The 10,230-nt window shown below is 42.1% G+C and overlaps 1 protein-coding gene across 4 annotated transcripts in view; it reads right to left on the bottom strand.

The window, feature by feature from the left end:
- The window catches only part of Dnah14 (dynein axonemal heavy chain 14), a 242,827-nt gene that overhangs the window by 83,155 nt on the left and 149,442 nt on the right, over nt 1-10,230 (bottom strand). For all 4 annotated transcript variants that reach the window (XM_021185047.2, XM_029480568.1, XM_029480569.1 and 1 more), the window contains exons 50-52: nt 6,607-6,744; nt 3,976-4,143; nt 2,687-2,857 (exon numbers count right to left, since the gene is read on the bottom strand). In XM_021185047.2, coding sequence (XP_021040706.1) covers nt 2,687-2,857; nt 3,976-4,143; nt 6,607-6,744 — 477 coding nt within the window. The remainder of the gene's footprint in view (nt 1-2,686; nt 2,858-3,975; nt 4,144-6,606; nt 6,745-10,230) is intronic.

The raw sequence follows: 10,230 nt of genomic DNA, 5'->3' as shown, positions 1-10,230 counted from the left end.
GCATCCGTGTGTAAGCTTATGCTCTCCCTCTCAAGATGCATTAAAGCTTGGCTGCAGAAGGATCCTACTTGTGTGCCGTGTCGTTCTTGCTGGTCGAGTGGGACACGCGCAAGACCAAAATGTCAAAAGTATGTGCTGAGTTTAAAAACTGATCCACACTGTAAATTGACAAATTGTAGTTTCATATATGTAGGGAATACAATGTCTTTATAATGTGAGATAATAACTAAATATGCATCAGTGTGTCCAAGAGTTCTCACAGACTTCTCCATCCTGTGTAAGAGAGGCACCATTGTCCCGTTCTTCCTATGCCCACCTTCCCTGCTTCTAAGCGGTGGACCTCTTTAGACTGTGCTCACAGTGGGACTGGTCTTTCTGAGTCTGCATTATCTCACTTAGTGTGATGTCCATGACCTGAGTCTTGAACAATGGCCATGGCCAGGGATGAGCCACGGGAGGGGACATGCAGCTGTGAAGGCGGAGGTGGTGGATAATATGCTGTATTCTGGTTGGAATACAGGGGGGTGCACTCAGATTTCTGGCATACATGCAGGCATGGGCACTAAGGCCAACACGAGGGCATCTTGATGGTGGAGAGGGTGTGATGAACTCTGATGAGGAATGGTTTCCAGCATGTTGAATATTTCACAGTCCCAGGGTAGCATGATGCAGGGTTAGACGTCTAAACCTATAGATTCAAATCTCTCTCTTAAGGTTCATGTTATTTTCACCAAATTCCTTGCCTGTATTTAAAATGTAAGGAGGCTAGAGGGATGGCTCAGTGGTTATGAAAACTGGCAGCTCTTCTGAGATCCTGGGTTCAATTCTCAGCACCTACACGTGTGTGTGTGTGTGTGTGTGTGGGGGGGTGGTGGGGGTGGGCTCAAATCTGTCTATAACTATTGTTTTATAGGATCTGATGCCCTCTTGTGGCGTACATACAGATGACACCTATATACGTTTAATAAATAAATTTAATAAATAAATTATAGATGTAAGAGTATTTTTTCAGTATCATAATAGCTTAGGTGTATCACTATGCATTAGAAACAATTCTAAGCCGGGAGTGGTGGCACACGCTTTTAATCCCAGTACTTGGGAGGCAGAGGCAGGTGGATTTTTGAGTTTGAGGCCAGCCTAGTCTACAAAGTGAGTTCTAGGGCAGCCAGGGCTACACAGAGAAACCCTGTCTCGAAAAACAAAAAACAAACAAACAAAGAAAAGAAAAGAAAAGAAAAGAAAAGAAAAGAAAAGAAAAGAAAAGAAAAGAAACAATTGTAAATTATCTTCACCAACCCTACATCTGACAGAGGGCCAAAAGCCAAAATTCATAAAGAACTCAAGAAGTTAAACATCAACAACCCAACCAACCCAATTAAAAAATGGGGCACAGAACTAAAAAGAGAATTCTCAACAGAGGAATCTCAAAAGGCTAAGAAGCACTTAAAGAAATATCCAAAGCCCTTAGTCATCAGAGACATGCAAATCAAAACAACTCTGAGATTCCATCTTACACCAGTCAGAATGGCTAAGATCAAACATTCAAGTGACAGCACATGCTGAAAATGTGGTACATCTACACAATGGACTATTACTTAGCTATTAAAAATAAAGATGTCATTTATTTTGCAGGCGAAGGGATGGATCTTGAGAATATCTTCCTGAGTGAGGTAACCCAGCCCCAAAAGGAAACACACGGTATGTATTCACTTATAAGTGGATATTAGTCATAAAATACAAGATACCCATGCTACACTCCACAGACCCAAAGAAGCTAAACAAGGTTGAAGGCCCAAGTGAGGTTGCTTGAATCTCAGGAGGAATGGCCAGATGGCCATGAGAATGAATGGAAATCTGCAGCTGACAGGGGTTGGGAGGTAGGGGGCATCTCCAGACAGAGACCTGGGATTAGGGAGGTGCCCAAGAATCAATAGGGGTGTGTTTAGCTGTGACTCACAGCACTGGGGATATGGGACCTCATTGGAGCAATAGGGACACCAACCCACCACTTTCAACCCAAAATTTGTCCTGTCTACAAGAAATTCAGGGATGGGGATGGAGCAGAGACTGAGGGAATGGCCACCCAATAACCAGCCCAACTTGAGACCCATCCCATGGGCAAGCACCAACCCCTAACACTATTAATGATATTCTGTTATGCTTGCAGACAGGAGTCTAGTGTGGCAGTCCTCTGAGAGGCTCCACCCAGCAGCTGACTCAGACAGATGGAGACACCCACAGCCAAACAGTGGATGGAGCTTGGGGATGCTTATGGAAGAATAGGAGGAAGGACTGTAGGCCTAAAGGGGATAGGAACTCCACAGGAAAACCAACAGAGTCAACTAGCATGGACCCTTGGGGCTCTCAGAGACTGAACTACCAACCAAAGAACATACACAGGCTGGACCTAGGCCTCCCCACACATATGTAGCAGATGTACAGCTTGGTCTTCATGTGGGTCCTGAACAACTGGAACATTAATAGGAAGCAAGACTTGATCGTTTTCCTCATAGTTCAAGCTTTGCTCTCAGACATCTTTAAGAATGGAATTCTTAAAACCAAGTTGCTTTCATTAGTATTAGAGACATACCTGAGGACATTCATAAAATAACACCGTGTGTGTGTGTGTGTGTGTGTGTGTGTGTGTGTGTACACAAGATTCCACTTGAGATGTTTTCCAACGTACCTGTAGATGATTCTGGAGTTCTGTTGACAGAATCTGGTAGAAAAGGCTTTTCTCGCTGTGATCAATCAAACGATCATGAAACACGCGGCTGGCTTCGTGAACTAGGAGCAGAGCAGCCATCTCTTTGGAGTTAATTACATTCTTATCTGCCTGCATCAATCCTAGCAGAAGCTGAGAGACCAAAAGGTAACACATGACCAACATTTGCTGGTGTATGTTACATAAACACATAGACTTTCCAAGGTAAGATTCATTGATTTCTGTAAGTGACAATCTGAATGTTTTTATGGGACAGGTGAGTTAAAGCCACAGAAAATAGCTACAGGACGATAGTGTCTCAGGAACCTCTGAGAGAGGCTTACCAGGATCAGAAGCCATAGCTGGGCAGATGCTGCCACACGGATCACAGGGAGGGACTTTTTATTAAAAGCTTTTGTTTTTTGTTTTTTCTTTGAGACAGGGTCTCACTCTGCAGCTTTGGCTTGCCTGTAGTCCAGGCTGATCTCGAACTCTGAGATCTTCCTGCTTCACCTCCGAGTACTGGATTAAAGGAGCTACCACACACGGCTGTGAGGTGCTTTCTAATATTGATGTATTCAACATTTTAAGTTTAGATTAAGAACACCAGTGCAAATCAGGGCCAACCTTCTACAGCAAGGGAAGAAAGATACTATTCAATTCTTTCTTTCTCTCCTCCCCTCCCTCTCTTCCTTTCCTCTCTCTCTCTGTCCTTTCTCCCTTTTTTGTCTTTTTAAGACAAGGTTTCTTTGTGTAGTCTTGGCTGCCCTGGAACTCAACCGATCTCCCTACCTCTGCTTCCCAAGTGCTGGGATCAAAGGCACGTTCCGATAGTGTGGCTCCTGGGTAATTATTTGGTTAACTCACAGATGGGCTTGAAGGACTTACATAGGTTCACTTCCTTGCAGCCACAGGAAACTCCCCCAGACAAAGCCAAACCCAACCCCACACTATGACTTGCCATTTCACCCACACTATGACCTTGTCATTTCCTCTGCCCAGGATCCCAGCTGGTCCTCTCACAGCCTCACTGGGTTTATTAATGGACCCTCTGCTTCACATTATTTGAACAATTCTCTTCAGTGGACATTGTGTGTGGCACACATTGCCACTGTGAATGTCCCTTTTCATACCTTCTGACAATCTGATGTGGGTAGTACCAACAGAGAGGTAGGAGGGGAAGGAGGGAGGGAGACAGAGACTCAATGCAGCAAAATTACATCTCAATTTAAATGTTAAAAATAAGCTAGAGAACTAATTTCACAACAAACCTTAAACATGTCTCTGGGATTAAATATATAGTGGCATTTGGTTGGCGTTGGCAACAGTTTCTTACAGACTTCATAATATATGGCCAGGGAGCAGAACACAATCTGATCTCTGCATTTCTGAACCTCGTTTACGAAGTTATTGATGGAGAAATACATTCCCAAGTGAGCCTTTAAAGAGAGAATTTTATCTTTAGTTAAACATGTAAATGTAGGCTGCGGCTAATTTTACTAGGATGGTGGCATGAGTGCAAAGGCACTTTGGGTGTGGGCACCAAAGATGATACCAGAGATCATAGTTTGTCACGTGGCCTATAAGGGATGTAATGTGTATTCTTTGGGGACAATTTGGTGTCCCACCTCTGTGCACACATCAGTTGTGGTACTCTCTCATCTTCTTGCTTGCCAGAGAGGCAAGTGATAGAATGTTACCTCATCTGGATGGCTATACACATGGCCTTTCCTTAGAGAGTCCAGAAGGTCCTCATTGGAAAGATGGCTCAAACTGAAGTACAAGGAAATTTATACATCTGATGTGTGAGGTTGCATAGAATATAGTAACTGTCTTCAAAATTAATCTTGCATTTCCTTTCTTTAGAAGCTTTAAAGGTATATTAAAACCAATTTTATACAAACCCCTGGTGATTCTGATGCAGGTGACCATAGGCTACACCCAAAAGAACAACTGCTCTAGAAGAAAGTCCATGTGGGAGCCAAGCCGGGCTGGCCGAGGAGATCCTGCCTCTTATGAGAAAGTTCATGGATTGGAACACAGTGCTCACACTTATGAGGTAGTGACCAAGCTCCGTGCCAGACGTGCAGGACCCCAGTCAGGAGAATCGCCTCTCGGGACTGCATTAGATACATACCACCCACATTTCTTGTGAACAGTCAAAGTGATTTCAACATTGAGATGAGTCATAATAGTCCAGAAAATACAGGAGAAATAATATTTGTGAAGACAAGAATAATTTCTCAGTGTTAGTGGCCTTAAGTCTCATACTTCTCCATCTAATGATCTGTTTTTTTCCAAGTAGAAGGCGAGCGAGGTGGAAACCTGTGTATACCCTGCCCTGACAGTCAGGCACTGAGCTGGGTCACAGATGGGAGGGCCAGAGGCTGATGCTCTCTAGTCTCTTGACTCTCTCTTCCTGGGCTGACGACTTAACCCTCTCTTGCTCTCCCCAGGCCACAGGCTAATGGCTTCTGGCAACTGACTTCTGCTGACAGCAGCAGGGGGTTGAGGAAAGAAACTTAGTTACTTGGGCTCTTGACTCAGGTACCTCTCACTGGCCAGGCAAGGGCTCTAAGTTCATTAACTCTTTGTGAATCAGAGAGAAAGGGAAAGAAAGAAAGAAAGTCGGGCACACACACAGACATACACACTCTGGAGGAAGCAGAAAAAGGGCTACACCAAGCTTTACTTTTGCTTTCAGCTTTTTATAGAGTTTTACACAAAAGTCTTCTATGTAAGAAAAAAAAATACCTCATAGATAAAATGTTACACAAACGGGAGTTATGGCAGAATGTAGATTATAAATTCAAAGCAGTGTTTCAGTCTATAAGTTCATTATAAGTTCAAAGCAATAGTTTTACATGGCCTTGCTTTATTATAGTGCACACCTATGGCTTCATCTTGGACCTGACTTAGAATGAATTTTTTGTTTGTTTGTTTGTTTTCTTGGTCATTTATGTGTCCCGAGCCTGCTTTCTTTTCCTAGTGCAATTAGTCTATGACACGTGAAGGTTTACAGAACTCTACTTGCAGCTTGTATTCTATAGGGGGCTTGGGAAGACTTGTATCAATTTACAAGTTCTCTAAAATCATTATTAGGAATTATGAAATCATCAGTTCATCTAAACAGCATTACTACATGAAAGTATGTCTTCATATTGATTCTGTACGAAATTTGCCCAATAGGGTGGATAAATACCTAGGAAATCATCAAGCTATGGAGTAGGGGCAGGAAAGGCCTCTCAGCAGTGAGAAGCAATTCTGGGACAAAGTCTTCAGGGTCTTTCCCTCTCAGAGCTCACCCATCCCAGCCCTGCAAAACAGTGGGCCGTGTCCAGAAAATTCACTGGCTTGCCATAGCCTTTCCTAGATGGCTTCTGTCAGGGAAGATAGGGTTTATTTTATCTTATAGTTCATAGACCACCATCCAAAGAAGGCTAGGGCATTGACTCAAGGCAGGAACTTGGAGGCAGAACTGACATAGAGGCCATGGAGTGGGTGCTGCTTATTGATTTGCTCCTCCTGGCTCATTTAACCTGCTTTCTTATACACCATAGGACCATTTGTTCAGGGGTGGCATTACCCACAGTGGGCTGGGTCCTTCCACATCAATACCAATCTAGATCATACCCCACTTTCTAATCCCAGCACGTGGGAGCCAGAGGCAGGCGGACCTCTGAGTTCCAGGCAAGTCTGGTCTACAGAGAGAGTTCCAGGATAGCTGGGGCCATGTAGCAAAACTCTTTTTCAACCCCTACACACAAAAAGAGAAGATACCCAGGTATGTCTAGGTTTGTGTCCAGTTGACAGAAACCAACCAGTGTAGTAGAGTATTATAGCGTTCTTGAGAACCTGGTTCTATCCCAGTGGAAGTAGGGAGGGAGGGCCAGATACATCACCTGGAATACCGTACATAGGGCACTCTGTGGAGGATGAGGCAACACCAGCGTGGAGAAGTGTTTGAGGAGACGGGGACTGATCTCCTTCCCACTGACAGAAGAGGTATAAGCAGCAATTAGAGAGAGATCCTGAATACTCTGTGGGAAGAGTTTTAAAGGAGAACGCATCTATAAGAAGTAACACAAATATTCACATCCCAGCCCCAAGTTGAAGAATTTAGGCAGACATTTAGATTACTATTTACTATAAAAAAGTTACAATGGTAATAGAAACCTGTGTTCTTACAGGTAACCTGCCAATAAATTTAACTTCAAGCTACTTCTAGCAGCCTTTCTAAATGCCATCAGGAAGTAGCCCATTAAAAAAAAAATGACAATCACTTCCAAATGTGAAACTATTAGAAGAAAACACAGGGGAATACATCATGACACTGGCCTGGGAGCTCACAAGCACAAGACTAACGTAGACAGGTGGGATTAATCTAAGCAGGAAGTTCCAGCACAGCACAGTAGTTGACAGACTTTGTAAGCAGATGTTGGCAAAGTGTTACCATCTAGGGTATACAAGGAACTCAAATAGCCCAAGAGCCCTCCTACCACAAACAATTCAATTAAAATTTGGGAAACATTTTAACAAAAGAAAACATAAACAGCAGGTGAATGAAAATAAATGTTGCATGTATCACTGACCATTAGGGAGAGTCAAATAAAAACAATCACGAGCTATCATTTTATCCCAGTTAGAACAGCTACTAGCAAAAAGACAAGAAATGGAGAAGGTTGATGAGGCTGAGGTCTCATAAACTACTAGAGGGACTGGAATTAGCACAGATATTAGGAAAAACAGGGCATAGGCTCCTCATTAAAATGGAATTGCTAAATGTTCCAATGATCACACTATTGAATATATATTCATACACACATATTCAACAGAGATAAAATCAGCATATAAAATATAGCTGCATTCATTGCACTATTAACAACAGAAAACAAAAACCAGAATCAATTTAAAGGCCCACTAGTGGATAAAGAAAATATGGTGTATATATGCAATGAAATTCCACTAAATCTTAAGAAAAGGAAGTCCTGTCACTTATAACAACACAAATGATCCCAGAAGACTTATGCTAAGCAAAATAAGCCAGACACAGAAAGACAAACACTGCATGATCTCATTAATTTGGAGGATCTAAAAAATGCAATACCAGACATTTCCCACTAATAATTCTAACTATAAATGTTTTAATTCCCCAATTAAATAATGTAGACTTGTAAGTTGGATAGTATGCTGTAAAAAATACAGCTGACTCAAAAAAGAAACTGTGAAAGAAAGTATGGAAATTAATCAACCAAGAAATGAAAGTAAAAACCATTCTGGCATAACTACTTTGATAGCTAATGTGAATTATATGTCAGCCAAAACCCATCAGAAGAGATATGAGACAACTATCATATATTAACAAATGAGCAATGCACCTAGAAGCTGTAAAAATTGTACATACATGTTCTTCAAACATTGGGACTTTAATAAAACATTAATGGACATAAAGGACAAATAGGTCCTGATATAATGACATTGCATGATGTCAACAACGCACTCTCATCAATAGGTCAATAAGGGAACTTCAGAATAACCTACAGCACATGAATTTAACAGACATTTGCAGAACAGTTCAAACAACAGCTGTGAAATCCATATTACTTTCAACAGCATCTGGAACTTTAAAAAACTGTTCACACTTTAGCCCATAAGGCAAGTCTCAGCAAAATGCAAATGCATTGAAGTAATTTTTTTATGGGGCTATTATGAAATAAAATCAGATCTTGTGCGTGCCTGACTCACTAGCAAGAACGACGCTGCAACAGGATCCTTTTGCACACGTTTATTGGGAGAGCTTGATTGCAGAGGCGAAGAGACCCCAAGCCCAGAACTGGTGCTGCTTATATAGGCCTAGGAGAGGTGTGTCTCACACCCAGATTGGTTGTGCTTGGGTTATGCTTACCACCTCATTTGCATGCCTACATCTGATTGGTTAACTTCTCTCTCATCTGATTGGTTAACTTCTCTCTCATCTGATTGGTTGATTTTGGTTAATTCTCAAAACTTCATCTTGGCAAAAAAAAAAAAAAAAAAAAAAAAACTTTACTGCCTATGTATGCGTGGTGGCCAGCGGAAGCCAGTGCCACCCTGCAACGGCACATGTGGCTTCCCACAATCAGACACAAGAGAAACCCAAGAGATTAAACTATATACTCTTGAATGACCATTGAGTAACTAGAAGAATCAGAGTGAAAATAAAAACCTTCCTAGAATCAAATGAGACTGAAAGTTCAGCTCATCAGTCTTTGGGATGCAATGAAGGAAGCTGCTGAGGTGCAGTTTGTAGCTGTGAATGTTTATATTAAAAAAAACCAAGAGGAGAAAGTGGAGAGGGGAGTGAATTATAAACCCCAAATAACTATACACATGTGTGAAAATACTGTAATGAAACTCCTTATTTTGTATGATGACTTAAAAGGAATAAGAAATAAAAATCAGATCCCAAATCAATAGCTTAATGATGCATTCCAAAGTCTTAGAAAACCAAAAACAAGCCAAATGCCAAAGTAGCCAGTTAGGAAAAGGCAGTTCTCCAATAAACTGTCTCTGGACAACTGGAAAGGAACATGTAGAAGGAAAAAAGACACCCAGCCCCATAGTAGTACAATTTTATCTAGTTATAAAGAAGAGTGAGCCTGATATAGCTGTCTCCTGAGAGGCTCTGTCTGAGCCTGATAAATAGAGATGGATGCTCACAGTCAACCATTGGACTGAGTACGGTGTCCCCAATGGAGGAGTTAGAGAAAGGACTGAGGAGCTGAAGGAGTTTGCAGCCCCATAGGAGGAACAACAATATCAACCAACCAGGCACTCCAGAGCTCCCAGGGACTAAACCACCAACCAAAGAGTTCACATGGAGGGACCCATGGCTCCAGCTGCATATGTAGCAGAGGATGGCCTTTTCGGACATCAGTGGGAAGAGAGGCCCTTGGTCCTGTGAAGGCTTGATGCCCCAGTGTAGGGGAATGCCAGGGCAGGAAGATGGGAGAGGGTGGGTGGGGAATACCTTCATAGAAGCAGAGGGAGGGGGGATAGGATAGGGGGTTTGGGGGGAACCAAGAAAGAGGATAACATCTGAGATGTAAATAAAGAAAATATCTAATAAAAAGATTAAAAAGATATAAAAAAAAGAGTGAATTTGGGCTGGATATATGTCTTCATGGTTAGGAGTACATATCTCTCTTGCACAGAACTGAAGTTTGGTTCCCTAACCCACATTCTACAGCTCACAACTGCCCCTAAGTCTGTCTAGCACCAAGGGATCCAACACCCACTTTGTCCTCCATAGGTAACTGCAGTCAGGTACACATACCCATACAGACCTGAACTCAACACACATAATTAAAAATAAAAAACAGGAAAATGAAGTCAAATCATTTGAAAGGCAGTAGGTAGAACCAAAGGTCACTATTACACAAAGACAAACACATAAAGGAAAATGCTGTGTTTTCTAGATTTAAATACAAAACACATACATACACACACACACACACACACACACACACACACACACACACACACAC

This window comes from Mus caroli, chromosome 1, assembly GCF_900094665.2.
Source record: "Mus caroli chromosome 1, CAROLI_EIJ_v1.1, whole genome shotgun sequence".
Lineage (NCBI taxonomy): Eukaryota > Metazoa > Chordata > Mammalia > Rodentia > Muridae > Mus > Mus caroli.
This window is presented reverse-complemented; position numbering and strand designations above follow the sequence as displayed.